The 23,312-nt window shown below is 34.7% G+C and overlaps 1 protein-coding gene across 4 annotated transcripts in view; it reads right to left on the bottom strand.

The window, feature by feature from the left end:
- Positions 1-9: 9 nt before the first annotated feature.
- The window catches only part of LOC145937331 (uncharacterized), a 233,645-nt gene continuing 210,342 nt past the window's right edge, over positions 10-23,312 (bottom strand). For all 4 annotated transcript variants that reach the window (XM_083040318.1, XM_083040316.1, XM_083040315.1 and 1 more), the window contains 2 exons: positions 5,674-5,883; positions 10-3,604 (listed from right to left, as the gene is read on the bottom strand). In XM_083040318.1, the coding sequence (XP_082896444.1) occupies positions 2,966-3,604; positions 5,674-5,883 (849 nt within the window). In that variant the 3' untranslated portion in view covers positions 10-2,965. The remainder of the gene's footprint in view (positions 3,605-5,673; positions 5,884-23,312) is intronic.

Raw genomic sequence — 23,312 nt, 5'->3', positions numbered from 1 at the left:
GAGACGAAGTTCTCAAACACATATTACATTTATTTGGAGAGGATATGTGTACACACATATAAATACATAAATATTTATAATAAAATTATTCAAGTTGATTCCCGGCACATGCGAATATGTCAGGCATTTATCTCGCAAGTCGCCGCGGGCTTAATCGCTCGGCCACGTAACTAATGTACGTTTGTGTATATGTAATTGTGTGTGATGTGTGTGTATATATATATGTTATGTGACCATCAACTTCAGTCTTGCAGAGTGTTGGATTTGTCGTAAAATGGGCTCACAAATATCAACAGAACGCGCGGTATAATAATCTCTCTCGCGCCGCGCGGTATAATCGAAGAGATTCTTATGTACATAGCAAACTATCAAAAATGACAAAATTCGTCGTACACACGCGCTCGAGCGGGAGCACTTACATATCTAGTTTCGGATAATGAAAGATTACGCGGGATGGTGCTGTACGTCCTGGAAAAACACGAAAAGGGAGAGGAAATTCTCAACGAGTACTGTCCTCTCTATAAGCGCCAGACAAAATCCGAAATCATAAATCAAAAAATCAATCAATAGTTTTGTGTTCTTGATATTTCAGCTGTAATGTTTTTTAGTATCAGAGCTAATATTCTAGAGTCAATTAATTTAATTATAGAATTATTTTTAGACAATTTTTTCCAAATTTCAGACTTTTAGAATATTTTTAAAAATGCATTTTTTTTTTTTTTTTTTTAAGGAGAAATTAACATGTTGAAATTGCGAAATTAAGTCATTTTTTCTAGTACATTATAATTGAATTTTCCAATACAATTAAGATTTTAGAATATTTTTGTGTATTATTTTTATAGCTTCTTAAATATACATTTCGATTTATAATAAAAATTTCTATAAGATTTAATATATTTATTTCTTTATAGTATATATGCATTTGTTAAAACTGATGTCAGATTTTCGATCGGCGCTTTATATAAGACGAAACTTAAAAATCAACAAAGACTCCCCGTTTCGTCGATTGCTCTCTATTATTTTTATTACTGGTTCCAGTTGAATGGCAGTTATCGTTGGTGCGATCGATAAATCAATCGAAATCACGCTGCGTAATATCATTCAATTCAGTTCATGTTAAAGATACGCTTTATTGGATTCGTAGCATCGCAGGAACGACTTTCTAAAATGTCTGCGCGACATTGATAAACGATATCAAAGCATTTGCAGCTCACATCTAGCGCTAAAGATGATTAGACGTCTATTCACGATGACATTTAGGAGGCAATCTTTTTTTTTATTGAATAACGATATATATTTTAACATCAAGTTTAGCGCTAAATGCAGCATGCGAAGAATGCGGATCTTCAAGTATTACGTTTGGCAGTCATCTTAATTACAATAATTAATTACTTTATACAACAATAGCCTGCATTGGTGCTCGCCTATGTGTACTCCTTATCTTATGTTAGAGAATTACGAATGTTCGACTTTCTTTCCTTTCACGTCTTTCGCGGAAAAAAAACGCGTAATACGTACGTAATACGCACGTACGTTTATATGTGTTTTCGTGTGTTCTACTTTAAAATTTACTCTATAAAATTTCTTCAAGTCCTCAACAACGCGCCACCCCCTCTCGGTAAAAGCTACCGCTCACGCCGATCACAAATGACAGTCGGTCGTAACATTTAATAATATCGTGTGACGATCGTGTGATCTATATATCACTAAATAATATATTACTCTGAATTGTATCTTACATTTCCATCTAACAACAACGGTACTTATGTAATTGCAACAGCCTCTTGTTTTCCCGCTTAAATATTCTTCTCGCCTCGCGATAAAAATTTCCGTTTCCTCTCGTTCTTCAAAAAATATTAAAAAGGAGATTCTTTCACGGGGCATTGAACTTTCGTTCATCCAACCGACTTCTTTAAGATTCTAACAATAATAATGAGATTTATTCATAAGAATTCACTGTGATCATAACTATGAGGGATTATATAAATAAAATATGAAAAGCGCGATTTTGCTTCTATTTATCGAAACGAATATTTAAAAATATATGATTGAAAATAATTTTTATTTATGCGCCTGAAAACAAAAACTTTGTTCGCAAAGGATTGATAGAAAATATACGAAAAAGTCAATGAAAAATAAGACAAAAATATATATTAAATGATTATTAATATCGATAACGATGCTACTTGAAAATTAATATTTTTAAAATAATCATGTTCTTCGTCCAAGAACAAGATTATTCTAAATGAAAGATAAGTTTTTGTTTTATATTTTTACTTTTGAACGATTCTGCTCTTGCAGTTGGCATGATTTTTATTCATATGACCCATCATCAACAGTTAATGATATTCATTTTGTTAGAATAGCGAAAATCATTTTGTATATAACAAATTTATTTGATACCATTAATTTTTTGTAAACGTTAGATGAGCGAAAATACTTCCCGTCGCAATGAATCATCCTCGAGAGCTAATAATCGCTATAATCTATAGAGTCTATATTGTAGATTAACGCGCCGAAACGCACGCGCAGGAAACGAAATCACAGTAAGACAAAAATCCATAAAGTTAACCCGCATTTCCTCTTGTATATTCCCCTACATTTTCATCTCCTATTCACCGTGCGTCACACGACTGAAATCGACGTTGATACTCGCGATATATTCTCTGATATATTCATCTCCCCTTTCTAGAAAATCTGTATTATATCTCTGTGTTTATCTACCGCTTTTTAAATTCTTCGTTTGATTCTCTACATCTCTTCCTCAGAGTACGATCTATCGACTTTATTCCTTCATCTTCTTTTTTTTTCTAGCTCTCGCCTTTTCTTTCTGGATTCTTTTAGTCCCACAGTCTCATCCGCGAAGAGATCAAATCATTTCGTACGAATGAACGACTCTTCGTTCCTTCTTGCCTCGAGGCAAATTATTCCAGGGCAACTTCCTCCAAAAATTATCGCGATCTCTTCATTTCTTCTTGCCCCGACCGCCCTTCTGCATTTTCGTAATCTTCAGGCGGCAATTAGGGCCGCCGGTATAAACTACTTCCGTTCTGCCACCTTCTTCGGCCGCGGTCACCAGAGCCTTGACCGATCTCACGTGCACGTCCTTGGCGCTAATTTCCAGGGCGGTACCAGGGTAACGATCGCGCACGCACTTGCCGATACTGGTGGCCTGCGTCTCGGTGAGCTCCACGCCGTCCAGGCACAGCCAGGTGAGACATTGCAGATGAGTGAGGATCGTCTGCACAAACACGTGCTCCATTTGCACCCGCTTGGCGCTGTCGGTGACAATCAGGCCGTTCGCCTTGAGGAAGCTCAGGCCGCACAACTTGAAATACTTGGCGATCTGCCGCATCGTGCGGTCGCTGTCCTCCAGGGTGATCCGCCAAAAGTTGATCCGGAGCGACTGCAGACTGCGAAAGTGCGCTGCCAGGCAGCAGAAGAATTGCTGCAGTATCTTGTCGTCGATGAAGAGCGTCGAGCCGCTGCTGCCGCCGATCGTCGACTTGTCCAGCGACAGGTCCAGCTCGCTCAGCGACGTGAAACCCGCCAGGAACGGCAGCAGCAATGGTCCACGTAGTGCCAAACGATCATTCACTGTCACCTGCAATCAGAAATAATTTCCTCGGTAAACCTTATCGGGCGCAATTTGTTTCGCTCGCTTTCGGTTTGAGAGATAAAAAGAGGGACGTATAGGGTGTCTCTCAGATCTGACAAACAATTTTTCGTTTCTATAAGTTTTTTAAATATTTTAAATTGATTTTTTTTTAGTCTTTAAATGACAAGCGATTGAAAATAAACTCAAATAAACTTCAAAGGATATCTGTATTTTCTAGTGAAAAACTTATATTTTAGATAAAGTTTAATTTATAAAAGTTTTTAAATTAAGGATTTTTTTAACGAAACTGTATACATATTTTAGTTTTTAAGAGCTTGAGAAGATCAATCTTAAAGTCGAAAGAATTTAAATTAGCTTAATCTTCTCAAGCTTTTAACAAAAGTGGGTTAGATTACTGTTGCATCAAACTCTTCAAGGGGAGAGTTAATTAACAAAGATACTTAACGTTGAAAATTGAAAACTTGTCAGGTAAAGACATTTTTGTAAGAAAAAACCGGACTATAAATTCGTGAAAATGAAGAACGCGCCTGCAAAGTTTAGCGCTTTATTTCAAGATCACCCTGTACCCAGAGAAGGGAAGCAGAATCGGGAGTCGGCGTAATGCGAGGACAACGAAGACGAATGTCGAGGGGGTCTGGAACCGTCCTTTATTTACCGCCGTCGTGGCACAGCCGATTGTAATTGCCCGTGTAATAGAAAATATATGAGTTACATAGATAAAAAAAGGAGAGCACACAAGATCTGGCGAACATTCCGGGCAATGGAATTGGCATTTCAAACGTGAGAAATAAGGTAGTTACTCTAATATCTCTTCTTTTTATAATTGTACAAATAAATACGCATCTTTTATCCAAATAAACTAAGTAGAAAAAATTATATATGTCATATGCAAACATCATATATCTAGCATTAAAAATGATTGTTTCTAAATTTTATTTATGTGTCATATGTGTATTAGCTTTATAAAGATGCTAGTGGCTAGATTGATGATATAACTGACACGTTTTTCAACCTTATAAAACCTTATAAAAAATTTCCTAGCTGAATTTCTGGGCAGAGATGCCTGGATCAGAGTTTCTTGACCAGATTACCAGGGCAACGATATTAGGCGAGGAGACAATATCCGGGATGTTACGGGATATAGTTCAGCACGTTCACAATTTCCTGACTAGGGTCAAAATTATCAAGGAGAGGGAGAGACGATATTGGACGAGGGAAAATCATATTCGGTATTTCGGTGGGCTAACCGATTTTCTTCGTGACGTGTTTCATGAACCGTAGCGGAGATTCATTTTTCAAGCGGAACGGATCATCTCCGTGAGACATGGACCCGGATCACGAACTGTTTCTGCCCTGGAGATGGAGGCGCGGGTGTATCTAATGGCTTCTACGAGATCTCGGAAACACGATAGGTGTACAACCTTATATACATTCAGGGAACTCGGGCAGAGAAACGGACAGTTACATCTGCCTCTACTAACCGACACCATGATACCATATATGTACGTGTGTTATCTTCTCGTAACGATACGGACATCCGTACTTGAAGACATGTAACCGCATCAGTGGATAGGCAAGCTTCCTATGTTAGTCCAGTATAATGGGATTGCATATGTTATTAACGTCAACGCTGTTATATTGTGCGACCAGATTCGTAAGCGAGTTTATAAGCGAGTTAGACTATTTAATGTCTTCCCTTCTCATTACCTATATATATTTTACATATTCCATTTCGAATAATATTATTTAAAGTAATTTATAGTCATTTTATACAAATCTCCTAACTTTACTATGTGAATCGTGATCTTCTCATTGTCAGTAATACATTCATGAATATTGAAAGCGTTTGAAGTGGAAACTTTAAAATAAGAAAAATAATTTTTAATTTTTTGAATTAATATTTTAATTAATTATAAAAATAAAAAATATCGCCGGTTTTCATTCCAATTAAATTAGTTAAGTTTCTATTTAAGAAATTTCAATGACAATTATACTCTTCAATATTCCGGTTACCACTTTCGAAGTAGTACGAGAAAACAATAAGTCTGACTCACCTGGAATCCCGCTAGTCTCAGGAAGACAATCGCAGGACAGGCCGGAGGTGGTGCTGCTCGGAGAAGCTCGGCGCCGGCATCGTCGCGACGTCCTAATCTCGCCAGGGGACCCTCGTGCACTGCTAAATGCAAACGTGCGTTGCATAGGCTCAGTTCACGCACGCTCGTGTATCTCAACAACTCGGAGAACACTGCCAGACTATCGGATTCCTGTTAAAAACAGACAAATTTTACTCCAAAGGCAGATATACAATTTATCAATTATATATGTTTAAAAACAAAATAAATTTTTTTTATTTATATAAGACTTAATAATTAATTTGAAAATATGTTTTCAATGTAATCACTTTCGAATTTAATGTCTTTATTTTTATTCTCCATGCGTTATGATTTGTTATTGCTGATTTTTTTTAGGAAGATATATATTAAAACAGCTGATTTGCTTTTACCTTGACAAGAGGAACGTATTAAAAATTAATGATATTAAAATAATTCGAGCAAACGTCAAAAAGAGTTGATTGCAAGTCTTAATCGATGGCTCTTAATTATTAAAATACAATGTTTTTTTTATACAATTGATTGATCAAACATACGTTCTTTTTTCGATCAATTACTAACTTGAATGAATTTGAATATTAATTATTCTTTTTATTCTGCTCTTGTAATGACAAATGCAGCTATATCACCGTCTAAGACACTCGTATCAGTTACAGCCCCTGTGAGCTGATATAAGCGCACTTTACATATTATCTATCTGACGATGTTGCATTATATTAAAAGCTCAGAGCAGTTAATGCTTCCGTTAAATCGCACGTAAACCGATGTAGTAGACCTGCGAAAATTTCACGTTCGACGTCAAAATCCGTATATAAGAGCGTAACATCCGCGTAGCTTCAAGATTCGCCGGAGAGCTCCGGTTAATCCTACCCAGGTGTATCGTACCTCGTCACTCCCTATATACCCGAATTACTTAGGTCTCACTCGACCTAATCTGCCACGAGAATGTCGTTAAGTCGTACGGGAGAGGCGTCTTAGCTCGCGCTTCGTCATCGCGACGATCTCGTCGACGAGACTACACGACCTCTCGGCGATATTACGTTATTCCGACAATAAGACAGCGAGATAGAGAGAGAAAGGAAACCGCGCAACGTGGATTATATATACGCTGTGCATCGCCCGAGGACGGTAATAGGGATTAACGAGACGATTAATCTACCAAAGTCATCTTCCGCGAATTAATCGAGGCGCTTTCCGGGGCTTCGCGAGAACGAATTCGTCGAATTTCTCCGGGAGAAATTTTCCATCCAAGTCTCTTTCTCTCGCAGAGTCGCATCTCTCTGTGAAGCGTTTAAACTTCTATTAAGGGTTAAATTAAATGCGCCGTCCAATTAGATCTCCTTCCTCCCGCGGTGTATCGAACACGAAGGAGAGGCTGAATGAGAGGAGGAGATCCGGAAGCTTGGCGGAAAGCACCCTGCGCTGCTCGTTCGTTCGATCCTCCAGCCACGAGAGCGGGACACGAACGATATAGCTTCATTATGCAAGAAACGTCGTCACGTATACGGGGAGTGCAGCATCTCACGGGAGACGGCGAGCAAGCAGAGCAAAGAGCGAAGCTCCTCTATGGAAAACTATGTAAGCGGAAACCCCCGGCTGTGTTTGCCCAGTTTACGCGCCGTACATTAAACGCGTACGTTCATTAATAAGTTAGTTTTACTTTCGAATCTTATGCGAGATTTATGCGAATCTCTGGAGCCGAGCGTAAACCAAGCTTGATGAGAGAGTTTGTGCGCGAGAGAGGCTGACAGCAAAGTTTTTCGAGGCGATATATGTATGCAACACGATTATTCTATCGAACGCGATTGATAACGAGGTAAAGTAAGTAGTTTTTCTTATAAACACTTTTTAATAATAAATATTGAAAAATATTATTTGAGATAAATACAAAAGCGATCTTTTTACAAACATTGTTTATTACAGATATATCTCGTTTAGATTATTGTTAAATATATTATTTTTATTACTATTATTAAAGAAAGATATTATTTACAATTTTGTATAAAGATTTAAAATTTGTGAGTAAAAGAAATTCATGTTTTTCTCGTGTGAAATTTTATAAAGTTTAAATATTTAAAAATTTTGATAATTTTAACATTTTTCACGAATTTCTTCTAATAATTATTTATATTAAAATTAATAAAAACGTGTGTGTATATTTCTTAATCGCTTCATGAAATGTTATTAAAAATAAGCGAGTTAGAGAGATAAATTCTATATTAATTACGTTTAACCTGATAATATCGATAGGATATCAATAGAATATTAATCCTCTTTCCTTTGCCGCTCGTCTCTTTCAGAGCAATTTTAACATCAGTAAATGTAAAACAATATAATGACATTTGCCTTCTCGATTTGATAAAAAAAGTGTCGTATAACGTACAACGTGCATATCCGGTGAGCAAACAGGGTCGAGGATAGATTTCATTCTCGGAAGGACATGTTCGATAGTTTATTTATTTGCCTTGACCCAGCTGACGTATCTCGATCGAATAAAAAAAAATTTCGATAGTAGTAAATAATTCTAAAGAACAAGGTGCTTATAGGCTTTGACAGATTATTACATTTTATTGCACATCGCGTGCAAACGCGAGAATGATATATATTCGTACGATGTATAAAACATATATACATACATATACGTGTGTATATATTGTACAAATACCTTAGATTGAAAATGACTGAGATTTAAAAAAAACATCTCATTTTGAATAGAAAATCAACTTATAAACTATAATTAAATATGAGAAAATATATTTATCCTTAAAGATAAAACATTTTATGAATAAAAAAAATTATTTTAATTTTGATATAAATAAATCACACAACATTTAAAAACACGCAATATGTTATATAAGAAATTTCAACTTTTGTGTTTGTCGGAAATCTTTGTTGCAAAATTTTAGAATGCACTGTTGAAACTTGGACTATCTCGAACTAGGGGATATCTTGTGTATATATATATTGTATATTCGTAGTCTGTCCACATTCTAGTTTCTCGACTGTGCGATATGCACAGTTTAAATTTTCACGCGCAAGTGCATGTGTGGTGTTCCCATGATAATATTAAACTTTATATTACACCGTGTTTTTTTTTTAATAAAGTTTCTAAACTGGACAAGGTCCATAACAGCAGTTCAGCTCCAGAGGTCACTGACACTCTGGATACTAGTGACCCAGTTATATCATTTATTATACATTTCTTAATATCCTATATTGAAAGAAAAAAAATCATATATATTTTGAAGAGACAGCTAGATAATTATATAAAAAATTTCAAAAACAATAAAACACAACTATAAAGATATTTTTATCTGTTCATACGATTTCTAAAAACATAATTTTAATTAAATATATACACAAAATATTTATAAAAAATTCTTTTTACTTTTTATATACTTTTTGGTCAAAATAAATTTAAGCAATATTTTATATTTTTTGCGATTGTCTCTAAATTGTCTGTTTAAATAATTTGATTGTTTTATTATTTTTCAAATTAAAATATATTCCACATATTAATCTTCAAATGCTGGGCTACATAAGATTAACAAACCTGAAACGAGAGCGTAAAATGTAGCGCGTTCACTGTCCTTTGAGATTCATCTCGTGTGTGGAAAATTCTAAAGTAACGCCGGATTTATTGTTGCTAACCGCGATATTTACGAGCGGTGATATTTATTGCTTCCTGACAAGCGCTCGTTGACGAGCGCCGCTTCCTGGGGATCGCTTCGTTCTCCAAACTGGCTCGCGAAATTCTGGCCGGTTTCATCAGCGCGAAGCTGAAGAGCGGAATGAATAAAATCGTGCGGCGCTGAATCCAGCACGTCGACGTCGAGATGAAAAGCGGATGAGACGCGTGCATAAGATAGTACATACGTGCCGTGAATTTGTTTTTTTGAAACTATTTAAAACGAAATACGCCTGAGAGAGTCGTCGACGAGACATGAGAATCCGTCTTTGATATTATTTCGCGATTCGTTAACGAGAAATTTCATTCGCGCTTGCTAGATATTGTATATTCGATGCAGATGCATTCAATGATGAAGCGCTACGCCGGAGAATTATGGTCCTTAAGAAGGTACGGAATAGTATACTATTTCGAGATCTTAAAATGTAATTTTGAGTAAAGTTGCGTGAACTTACGTCTACATAAACTTTCAATTCTCAACTCTAAATTTCAAACTCTCGCAGCTATTTGGGGTCTTAGCTCTCTGCTATTAACCTTCAGCCCTGAATTCAACTTTCAACTTTGAGATAAGTAGCGTTCATTTGTCGAAAATATAAAACTTGCACAACTTGTAAAACTATGACTTTCCGCAGACTGAAAACAGTTTAGATGAAATATTTATGTTTCTCTTACTTTTTATCATTATTAACGGATTTGTATATCTCATCATTTTTGTGTAAAACTAACGATTTAATGATGTTCAATGTGTAATCTAAAAATGTCCAAATAAATGGTGACTAAACTGTATGTATATGTATTGTAATAAATTCGTTGCCTCGTTGAAAATAAAATATAATCGCGAAAAAAAAGAATATCATATATGTATAAGTTTCATAAAAGATTGACATATTTCGACTTAACATAAAATTGCTTATTAAGGGGGGAACCTGGTTTAGGAGGCTGAAAAATACATAATTTTTAGAATTTTTTTCTCAGCTAAAATAAAACCAATTAATTCCAAATTTTGGGCACAGTTTATTATACATTTAAATTATGTAAAATAATTTTTTTATTAAAAAATATTTAAGTTTTATTTAAAAAATAAAGCTATATTGATAGCGCCCATTTTTCACTGTGTACAACCTAGCGATCGTAATTTTTGTCTAAAACAAAAAAACCAATTCATTTCTTTAATGTTATATTATTACCTTCTATTTAAACTAAAAAAATTAAAAGAAAAGCAAAAATTGAAAAACTTTTACAACTTTAAAGAAAGAAGTTACAATTTTCACGAAAAAATTGCGACTTTTCTTTACAAAAAAAATAATCTAATTTAACTTTTCTCAAAAATATTTTAGTTTAAATAGAAGGTAATAATATAACATCAAAGAAATGAATTGGTTTTTTTGTTTCAGACAAAAATTACGATCGCTAGGTTGTACACAGTGAAAAATGGGCGGCGCTATCAATATAGCTTTATTTTAAATAAAACTTCAATATTTTTTAATAAAAAAATTATTTTACATAATTTAAATGTATAATAAACTGTGCCTAAAATTTGGAATTAATTGGTTTTATTTTAGCTGAGAAAAAAAATTATAAAAATTATGTATTTTTCAGCCTCCTATAAACCAGGTTCCCCCCTTAAATTACCATAAGATGTATTTGCTCTTCAAAGTCTTGTCTGCACAAATAAATTATTTAAACAGTTTTTATTTTCGTTAAAAAGAATAGCAGAGCATTCGTAAACGAATGCACTGAAAAACTCCATGAAAAAGGTAAATTGCAGCAAGTGCCAGCAAAAAGCACGGAATGAGCGCGAAACCGCGGCGTTTTTCGTAAAGCCGCGACACGAAAAATCCTTCACCGTTTTTTCCTGTGGAAGCTTTTCCGTTTTCCGAATGAAACAGTGGATGGAAAAGCTTCATCGCGTCTAGTATAGCAGCGAGAAAGAACCGAATTCGTCGATGCAAAAAATCGTCCCGGATAAACAATGAGACGAATGCAGTGACGCAACTAGATGAGAATTTCTTCAAGTTAAATTAAGCTTTCTAATTATTGTCCTATATCATACACATACACAACATTATCTTCTTTTCTATTTGAGATAAATGATTAATATATAATTATTAATAACATTTATCATCATAATAAATAATATGTTTCTTTCTTCATAATATATGATAAAAAGATAAATTTAATTTATTATTAATAAAAACTAGCTCTAAAGGGAGCAATTAAATTAAAGGCTGTGCACACAATAGATATAGCATTCAATGCACCTAGCAAACGAGTATCGAGCGAGTACACAGCAGAATTCAATGTATGTATTTACATTCGGGTTCAGTACATTCGAATGGATCCCAAACATGTGAGATTAATTCAACCAATTAATCTAATCAATTAATTGTATACTGTATAATTGATGTCAATGAATTCAATTAATTTTACATTCTGTATTTTCCTCTTTGCGCATGCATATCTTCATCTCAAAGGGTGAGCAAAATGCAGTATTTATATTTATTCTCTATTATAATACAATTCTTCTTTTTTTTTATTTTTTTGCAGAAAAGTACCTTGAGTTTTTAAATGCGAATAGATTTTATTACAATAAAATTATTATTCTATTTACACGATACTAAATAAATACATACGATATTAAATCCGCCGCATTTTGCCGTCTCATCTGATTACGCTCTTGCGTGAAGGCTGTAAAAATGTCGTCGGTCTTTTTTCCGAGAGATCTCCTTCTCTGGGAGATAGGGGTTGCAAAAAGAGGCAGCACGTATGTCGCCCGTTGCGTACCGCACGCCCTCGTAATTCACCAACGGGAGATTTGCAGCGTATGGAAAGTGCGATACCGGTTTCATACATGTGCTTCTCTTTCTCCACTTTTTAGAAGCAGCGATCTTTTTTCTTTTTTTTTTTTTTAGCAGGAAATAATTCCGCCGGCGGATCGTCAGATTTACGAGGGCACTCACTTGGCACTCTAGCCGAGCGTGCTAAGCCTCTGGAATAATGCCGAGAAAATTGGCCGAAATTACGGAAGACGCGCCTCCGCGAGGATCGCGTAAGAAACCCCCTGAACGAGCTCGGGTGGTCCTCTTCTAAAAAGATTTTTTACGATTTTTCACAGACGATTTTCGACTATATGCGAGGGTTCTGATCTCGTCTGGTGTAAAAGTGGAGTCTGCGTTTTATTGATACGACAAATTTTCTACACAGGGCTTCACAAAATTAAATAATAATTATGTGCGTGTAGTTACGTGATACAGTAAAATGCGAGTAACATATTGTAAATATTCCGGATGAAAGTAAGTCTAGAAAATTACATATGCATTGTACACGGAGCAAGTTTTACAGTACAAATTAATTATAAAAAATGCATTCCCTTTTACAATATTAATTGTAAAGTTGGAACAAAACAATATTGAGATAATTATTATTATAAAAATTGTAAATTATGCATTTGTTCTACTGTTTGTTAACGATTATGCATTTGTTTGTGTATCAAAATATTTGGATAATTACAATACTTCTTTGTAAAATATAATGCCCAATATATAATATTATTGAATAAAAATATGGCGATTTCTCTTATATGTTCCACGATTACAAAAATTATATTGTAATTGTTACAATATTTTCTCCGTGTCTATATAAAATGGGCACCATGTAAAAAAAAAATGTTAAATTTTTCCAAAATTAATATATCGTTGCACTAAATCAGCGGAGAAAGAATGTGATGTGAAAAATTTGGCGAAAATATTTAATTTTATACCGAGAAGATAAAATCAAATATGCATAAAATTTACAAAAAAGAAAAATCCCGGCAAGTTTATCATTCAATTATTAAAAACGCACGATTTTTCGTCAAAATCAAATACGCCTATTCGGAAACGCAATGTGAAACGCTGCGATAACACAATCTGCTTAATTTGGAATGGATCAACGTGCGGATTACTAATCTATGGGATTCACCGGAGTTTGGATCCAATTGGGAATAAAGTGCGGCGCTTTGATTGAAATGGACGGGACTAAGTCATTCATCGGGATTCATCTCGGGTCGTCTCTCACAACCTAAATGTCCTAAATAGATCCAATTTGTACATTTGTATATGCGGAAAAATTATGCAGGAGAATTTATAATTTATAATATTTAATATTTTATTTGAAAAGAGAGCAGCTGGAGAGACGAAAGAGTCGATTTTAATTAACGAGCATGTTACGTTTCCAACGCATGTGATTCGCCGGGCAAAATGAGAGATCGATTCTGTAAATCGAGAATTAAATTCGGTAATTACAGCGCGTCGCGCATATATATATACTTGTCGGCTTGTTGATTATCGGCGACACGTGTCGGCTTCGTTAATTTATGTTATTCGCGCAGGCAGCATTTTATGCGGCACAATGGCCCGACGTGTCTTCGAGGCCGGGGTTGGTATATGGCGAATAATGCCGGAAAATTAGGACGGAAGGAAGCGGTGTTTAATAGTTTCCGACGCAAATTGATTCCCGCTAATTACGGAGCGTCGGCACGAGCGCCGTATAATTTTCTCTTTTCGCCGGTTATAAATTATTTTACAGCTTCGCGGGATGCCGCGGGACTGCCTTTCCAATAGACCGACGTAATTTTGATGCATCACTATTAAATAGCTTCTCTTCGTTCGTCGCGTGATAAGTTTGGTCTTGTCACCGACGAAAAATATATTTGTTTCCCAATTTTGCTGACAGCTCGAAAACTCGATTATTATCTCGTTGATATAGCGCGTAGGAATTAACATCATTTCAATTATTTTCTATTATCTTCTTTTTAATTAACCTTTTTGTAATAAGATAGAAATGCCTTTTTGTTCTACTATATTATTCTATAACTTTTATATTGATTTTTTTTTTCTTTTTATCACAAACTTGCATTTGCCAAAGTATTGTAATTTTCAACACAATGCTTATTAAAGATATGTTGAAAGTCTAGTCGAAGAATACGATTTTCTTATCCGTTTTCGTTCTCTCGAAGAGAGCTCATTTTCTGAAAACACTTAAATTTTCCACGATAAATTACATCGCAGCCAGATGTCGCGCCGTATTTTCCCTGAGAAAAGCCTCGGCTACAAATTCATCGCGAAAGCCGTAAGTTACGACGAGGAAATGCCGTTGGCTGGTGCGTTCCGCTCACCTCGTATCTTACACGTCGCGCTAAAGTAATCAATTCCTTTGTTCGCGTTTTCTATAGACCGGCGTCAGACGCAAACACCGTGTGTCAACTGCGTGTGTGCGCCGCGTATATAAAAAGGGCCAGGAAAAGGCGGAAAAGGCGAGTCCGCGTTGCACAGGTGCAGCTGGCCCGTTAAATTTTATCAGGATATTCGCATTCACCCAACCCAAGGGTCGCCGACCTCGGCATTGTCCACGCCGCCGCGATTTAATATACGGCGACAAAGTATTAAGTCTCGCCCCTTCGTCCCAGTTGAACTCGACGCGTTAGACTCATTTCGCGAACACATGAAGTCTCGATCTCTCTCAGTGCTCTAGAAGAAAGTGGACAATGCTGGCGACGGTCCAGAATTTTTTTCCGTCATCCAGTAAATCTACGTCCCGTAAAAATTAATGATACGTAAATTAAAATAAAAAAACCTGCAAACCGAGTTAGGGGATGTTCACCATTTTATATATAAAATTGTAATCATCTCCTAAATTGCTTTATAGATTTTTATTTTAATGTTAATTTATATGTATATATAAAATATATAATAAAAAAAAGATGCAATTATAAATATAAAATATAGAACTATATATAATAGAGAGAGAGAAATAATAATAATTATTATTATACGCCTCTTTTCACACACATATATTATGGTTACACGCACTTTATGGTTCACAATTCTGTCCATGACGGCCTCGATTATGATGTGTAGAATAGATGAAACTGACCAGTGGTATTGGGGATGATTATTGAAAGCCCCAACGGGCCGCATTGTTTATAATCGCACCCTCCGCCCGCTATATTAAATCTACCCCTTTGTGCGATATCAGCGAACGGCCGGAGAGATTTTCCGGTTGTACAATTTATCCGCGATGTTTCGCCAACTATACGTCCGGCGTGCACGTTTTATTCCCAACATCCGGATAGCTTATACGCGTTAAGGGTGGATCGTGTGGCGGTTAAGGGCGGACAAACGCTTAAAATAGAACATAAGCGGTTGTAAGTACAGGGTGGAAATACTGGCGCGGTCGGTGATTTGAGACAAAGATTTTTAATCCCGAGGTAACGTTTGGGTCTCGGATAACTATACTTTATTGGTGATTTCAGGAGGCTCTTTTATTTTGAACAACGTGAGTAAATTCTGCTCGTAATAGACATCGAGAGTCTCGCGAAAGTGTTTCAACTCCCGTTGCAGTGATAAAAGAATGAAAAAGTTGTAGATAATAATTTCAGGAAAGCGAATTATTCAGAACTTTTAAATAGACAAGATTTATAGATAAAAATATGATATAATTTATATGTCAATAATATATATATTCATTAATCTAATGTTTCTAATTACCAGTAATTATACGATGTATCCTAAGAATAAAATTCGAATTATTCATGGCTCGAAGAATTCTCGAAATATTCATTAGAAAAATACAACAATTTGCACAAAAGAATATTCTTTTTCTTCATTTTTCGTAACTTGTGGGAATGAAAGGATTACGAAAGAATATGATCTCGTGCATATGATCGCACATATAAAAATGCAATTAGATTTAGGTATTTGGTGATGCGCGCGTGCACGTTTAAAGAGTTAAAATTCCGGGTTCGCGCGATTCTTCAACGTCCGAGACGAAGAGGACAGCAGCAGATACGTCAGCTGACTCGACATTCTCATGGAAATTTTTGGCGATACGTTCGCGAGTCTCGGCCAGGATCGTCGTCTCGGAGGATATTCGGGATGCGGCGGAATCCGCGGCGAAGAGAGAAGGAAGAAGAGGAAAGAACAGCCGGGCTAGAGGACCACGTAATTTATTGCGAGCAATATTACCGACGACACGCCGAGCGAGGGATGGGAAAAGCCCGTGTCTCTCTCTCTCTTTCTCCCAGAAATGTATTTTATAGCGACCGAAGATGGGGTTCTCGCTACGGCGACTTTGCTTACTACTCTTTCGAGTCGACATTGGATTTAAATAAGTCGATGCAAACGTTCTGCCCTTTACTCACCATTTTCTGTCTCTCGCTACTCGTTCGATAGAAATTTGTATGATTTTTATAGATAAAAATTCTTTTATTAATCGCACGATTTGTTCTTTAGATTGGCTAATATTCTCTCTCATGATATATAATAAAATGTGAAAACGTCTACATAGATTTTCTATTCCATAATATTAGTAAAATTTAAAAAAATTATTATAATAGCATAAAATATTAAAAAATACCAGAGGCATATACTTCATTATATACATGTATCAATCATAATTATATGACATTAAAAAAAAATGTGAAACTTTAACATTCTACAATGCAACATAATACATATAATATGAATATATATTTTGTTGAAGTAAATGTTTGCTAAAATATAAGTCTTTTTTATATTATACTTTTATAATTTGTTGCATTTGTTAAACTTTTATACGAGAAGATTTCGTTTACCGGCACTCTTAGTAAAACGATTCGCATGCAATTCAGGGTTAATGGCATCGAGTAATCTCAGATGGGTCAGCATTAAATTTAAATAAGTCGGCCAATTCCACCAAAGCGATTCCGGATAATGGAAAAATGGTAGCGTCCGTTTAATTCGACGATGTAGTATTTACTGCCACGCTTTATGGCCCCTTTATTCCGCATTTTTACGACGAAAATCACTTAGGGATATTCCTTCAAACCACAGATTCAAGTAGTCTCGCTCGATTTATTTCATCTCGAATTAATTAAACAATCAACGCTAAATATAGGAGAATAATCACTGAAGATTGTAAAACAAAATGCAGTATAAAAATAATTTATCGTTAATGTATTAAATTTTACGACTCTTATTTACGACTCTTCTTTGCAATTATTTGTTGCCTGAAGACTCGAAATCCTTTTTTACGAAATTGCTCATTATGTTATATATTACGTTACACATTATATGAACCATTCTTTTACTCTATATGGATTATTTTATATATAAAAAGTATTGTACAGCAAGAAAAAGTGTTATATAAATTTTGTACTCGAATTAAAATATTTACATTGTATGACATATTGTAATTTTTTGCTAATTTTGCAGTATCAAAAGTATCGAAAGAAGCATTAGTTCGTTTCGCGAGCGTAATCCTATATGATAAATTGAATGGTTCGAAATCAAAGTGGTACTTGAGGGAATCGCGGAGAAAATCGGAAATCGATGATACTTATATACCGTGTTGTCTATGGTTCGATGCGTAATCTGTAGGCAGGATTTTTCTCTTACAATAAAAACCCATCGACTATAATGTCGTATTTCCGTTCAACTATTCAGTTCCTCGCTGCACACCAAATATCGCAACGACAAAGAAAGCATTGTTGTTATCTCGCTAATTCAGCTCTTTTCTGACTGTTCTCGTTAAGAAAATGTTTCCTAATGATCGTTCTCTATATAATTCTCAAGCATTATACACAATTTATATTAGAATCATCTCTCTTAATATATTAAATAAATTTAATCCAAATATTTTATAAACGTTATTACATATTTCTAAATGCAATTAATTCTCTTCGTAAATATGCATTTTCTGAAATCAATTTATATCGCTTTTATACGATATGTCAGGTAAATAAGAGAATATGATATATGCACGTTTTATAAAGCAAGAATGTTTTCCGAAATGTATACGTCCGTCGTTCTGATATTGCTGAATCCTATTTGCTATTTCGACATTCTATTCATTGTAGTGTTTTATTTTCTCATCCGAACGTCACTCGAATGTTTTCACATCCATTTCCATCTCGCGCTCCCTTTTATCTCAGTCGGGGATTTATATTTTTGATCGATACGTTAATTTTCGCATCCCAACAGTCTTTTGTTATCCATTTCGACCAATTATCTCTCTTATTTAATCACGCGATAATTGACTCGATAATCAACGTGTGTATCAAGAAATTAATGGTACGTACATGGTTTGAAAATTTAATTTGGAAAATATAATAACTGGAAAAATAAAAAAAATAATAAAATTGTTAAACGCATTAGATTAAATAAAAAAAACCCATTTGCTTTTTATAAATTGAGTCGTAATTAACTAATTGTCAGTAAAATGATAATATCAAAACAAAAATTATTTTTGTAAAAATTTAGCAAAATCAAATTTTATTTTCTCGACGCTTTAAATGTCCTAAATATGTCTTATTCGTGTTATTATAAAATAATATTTATATTTTTTTACATTTTTAGCCTTATATATTTATATATTGACCCAAATATTGTACATTTTTAAATAAATTATTTCATACTATTTTAGAACTTAGATAAAATGAATACTTTAAAGGCGCAAATAGATGCATATTATTTTCTCATTCATTTATTCATTGATCATTTTATACGCACGTGCGATTTTGCATTTTAATAATCTTGGAACAAATAAAAAAAAAAGACCGCGTGTCTGCGAATAAATTTGTGAAGAAGAGAGAAATCTTATTTAATAAAAGAAAAAAGAGAGCAAGGTATGAGATAAACTAGAGTGGCTAGGAATCGCGGAGGAAGAGAAACCGGGCAAAATAAAGTGATTCCGGTTTACATTAATCACGCGCCATCTATTCTTTTCTTCGTTTTTATATATATCTTATGAATTTTACGTGCGTATGAAATAAAAAAGCTCGCGTTAAAACACGTGATTGATCGATTACGACGAGACCCGCAAATGAGTCTCGCATTTACAAGGATCATATGAATACTTTCTTCCTGTCTCCTTTTTTCCTCTTCAAATCACTAGCAATTTCATATTGTATTATTAAATGATAAATGTAAGAATTATCACATGAATTAAGTTTTTTGTTAAGTTTTTGGAGAGCATTTTATATAAATTTTAAAAACACGAAAAAAAAAACTAGAAACTCGAGCGTAAAAATTTAAAGAAATCTAAGAGCATCCTCTGTAAGAAATATAACGGCGACTTTTGCAAAACAACATGATTTACAGAACATTAATTTTAGATTTAGCAATATTCTCTTTTCTATCTTTGCAAATTTTTTGTTTACAATTGCAAAATGTTAAATTTAATTGTTTGTGACATATTTCAAAATAATATTTTAAATTTATCATTAAAATTATTCTTCCCATCTTATGAGTAGCATCACATTACATTATCACATCACAATCACAATCATATTATATCATGAATGTTTTGTTAATTTTTTTATAACAATTAATTCCATGGTATCTTCATTCTCCGTCATAATATAATTTTACATTCGCTTCGGTTTCATCAAGTTCTCAGATTAAACGGTCAGATGTACTAAAGAAAAGTGGCAAAAAGCGCGACACGGTCCTCGTTAAAGTTTCTCTTTCATCGAGGAAGAAAGGAAAGTAGGAATCGGGTCGTAAAAGCAAAGTAGCAAACTAATGAAGTGCTATGAACAATACGAGCAATACGTTATGACAGAAAATGAAATGGCGCACTTGAATAACATCTAATCCCGGAAGCGACAATTCGCGGGATAAGAATCGGCTGAGAATAAGACCGAGAAGTGCGAAGAACAGCGTTTATTAAAATCCGAGCGTTATCTCGAGCCTGAAATGGTACGTAATAACAATTACATCGCGAATTATTAATAAATTATTACAAGTTGTACTTAACGCTGCAATTAAATAATTATATAGAGCGTCGCGATTTTTAATCTCAATGATATATGTATATTATTCGATGAAGATCATTTTTAATATTCAACATTTATATCAAATATTTTGATAATTGTGATTCTAATTATTAAAATTCCGTAAAAATAAAATTTATTCTTATTTGTAAATAATAGAAACGATATATGTATGTTGTTAATTGATTGCGCCTTAAATCGTAAAAACTTTTTAATTTCATCAATAATTCAGAAACTATTAATGTTTTAAAAAAGTTTAGTTGAAACAAAAATACTCATCGAGAATTGTTCAAAGAATTCTTTATCAAACTAAAAGCAAATGATTTTGTAAAATTCACACCATGTACCTATCTTGAAAAGACATAAAACTAAAATTTAATTGGACATTTCGATTAAATCGTGCATGAATAGAAAACTTGTCATTTTCGCAATAATCCTGCTGTTATCAAACCCGAGTGAGCGAAAAAATTGCCACCGTCGACGGAATAATCGGTTATCATAGAGCGATATCCAGGAGGGTTGGAAAAAATTCTGCGGAAAAATTCTCAGAAGAATCTTCGCGTTTTCTCGTCCTCGGATTTGAATAATCTCTCCGAGAAAAAGAGCAGAGAGAGAGAGAGAGTTTATATCTCGCGTCCCTCCAAAAAAAATTCCAGAATAAATCCTAAGAGTATATATCGTCGATATATATTGCAGTTATTTTTTATCATTATCGTCAAGTACAGATTATTTCAAAGAAATACGTCGAACCGAAAGATATAATTAAATTAAATATATAAAATCACAGAGTGGTAAGATTAAATAAAAATATTAAATTAAAATTCGGATCAAGATTTACACGAAGTAAATCAAGTCTACAAATTGTCTCTGAAACTTTAAGATATTTATATAGTTATGTGAAAAAAATGATACAACACATTTCAAGTCCCTTGGTGTTAAAAACGCGCACTTAAAGATCCACTCTCGCAAATAGACCACGGAGTGGCGTCGCCATTAATAAACGAGCTGAGACAATGGGGTCCGGGACCGCGTAAAAGCAAAATAAATTGAAGGTATCCCCAGTGCCGCTTCCGCTCGGAGCGCGTCGAGCTCCCTAGCCGACTGCTCCGTAATTAGTGAGCGTCTAAACAATACTCGAGCCATCTCCCGGAGACCACCCCCTCGCGCGGCCACCCTTCCCTTATACGCTTCCCTTAGCGCGAAGCGGAATCGATAATTAATTATCCGCTTGCAGGGCGTGTGACTGTTGGGATTATTCGCGGCTGCGTTCTTCTTCTTTCCGTCTTTCCGTTCCTTCGGCCCTAATTTCAGCTGTTTACAGGCAAGGTCTTCCCTATCGCTCGCAAGTCGTACCTTGGCGAGATAATGGCTCGTCGCCAGCAATTCCGATAGAAATGCGGCGAAGGAGACGGATAATAGCAGCGACTGTATATAAAAGTAATAGGCTATTACTTAGTATTAGGCTAGTAAAAAGGCTACCGTATATAATTCGAGACGCAAAGTGGCGCCTGTTACATTATTCATGTATTCTGTAATTCATCTCGTGTTCAAATTTAGTTAATGAGCCACAATTATTTCACAAATTAACAGTGATAATAACACAATTTTTTTAAATAAGGAAGAAGATTGTTTTCTCTTTGTGCTCTCTTTTTTTAATAAACATTATAATTTAAATTTAATTCAATATTTAACACTTTTTACATTCATATATGAGATTTTAGAGTTTCTATATTTTTTAATTTAATAGAACTACGATCCCTTTCTAAAAATGTTCAATTTTCTATTTCGTTATGTTTATATCTAATATAATATATCCCTCTTTTGAAATATCTCTTAAATATCTTAATATATCTTGATAAAATAACTATGAAAGAAATTGTTTCGTTTTATATACAATACAGTATTTCGCATTTAGCATACATAATGAAATATATATCTTAAGTTAAGGTTGAAACCGACAAAATGGGCTCTCCCGTATTTTCAGCGTCCTTAGTCGCTCTAGAAAGGCGGTCTCGAGCATACGCTTCAGAATTTCGCTGTTATGAATGCGATTAAATGTCGAGCGATTAAACGCACGAGTTTGTCGCGTCGGACGGAAGCAACCGCGCTCGTTACCATACTTTGAAAGTCTTTAATTGCAGCCGGAAGTTTACCGGAAGCTTGCGGTTCACGAACAATATTCACCGGATAAATAAATATGCGACAAATATGCTATGAGGTCCTGCACGTTAAAGATTGTCACAAGTTCTCCAAATTGAATTCCTCTCGCGAAAGGAAAATTGTATATTTTTCCCGGGTGTGCTACGAGTTATTTTGCCGAAATCAAATTACTAAAATAGGAATACATATTTTTACGGGATTTTCTTTTTTTTTTTTTTCGATTATTATTCACATTTTTAAATATAAATATCTTAATCTCTGAAATGCGGAAACAAATGTAAAATTTCTTTTATATAATAATTATGCTAAAAATATTCTGTATGTTAAAAAATTATTAAATAATTATTTATTAATCATAAAAAGATATAGATTAGAATATTTTAGAATAAGATGCCCAAATTATAATTTAAAGAATTTACGATTTTGCGACGTCCTGATACGATACGGTACTTTCGTGTGTCGATAACGATTAAATGTTAGTTGGAGTTAAAAGTTACAAACATACTTTAGTAATTTTTCTGAAAGGCAGGCTTTCAGAGACAGCATCGGACATTCGACGGAAAACCGCAGAGTTCCAATCGATTCCTTTGGCTAAGGGACTACGAAGTTACTGTTTGGCAGACCAAAGGCCATCTCTTTCTCGATTCCTTCCGTCGATCTCCCGAAACGTTCGATAACTTCTTTGAAAACTCGAAAGTACACCCCAAGGGTGCAGCTTTGCAGATTCCAAACGCATACCGCGGAGAATCGACCTTCTCTTCATTTCTTTCTCTCTCTCTCTCTCTCTCTCTCTCTCTCTCTCTCTCTCTCTCCTCTCCTCTCTCATTCGACTCTTCCCGTCGTTTCAAAGCTTAACGAAATGGAAACAATATTGACTCGCGAGTCTGAACTGAAGAGCTTTGTATCGGAGACGAAATTGCAGCTTCGACGATGCGAACGATT

This window comes from Prenolepis imparis, unplaced genomic scaffold, assembly GCF_030444845.1.
Source record: "Prenolepis imparis isolate NDT839.2.m4 unplaced genomic scaffold, iyPreImpa1.0 SCAF_6, whole genome shotgun sequence".
Classification (NCBI taxonomy): domain Eukaryota; kingdom Metazoa; phylum Arthropoda; class Insecta; order Hymenoptera; family Formicidae; genus Prenolepis; species Prenolepis imparis.
This window is presented reverse-complemented; position numbering and strand designations above follow the sequence as displayed.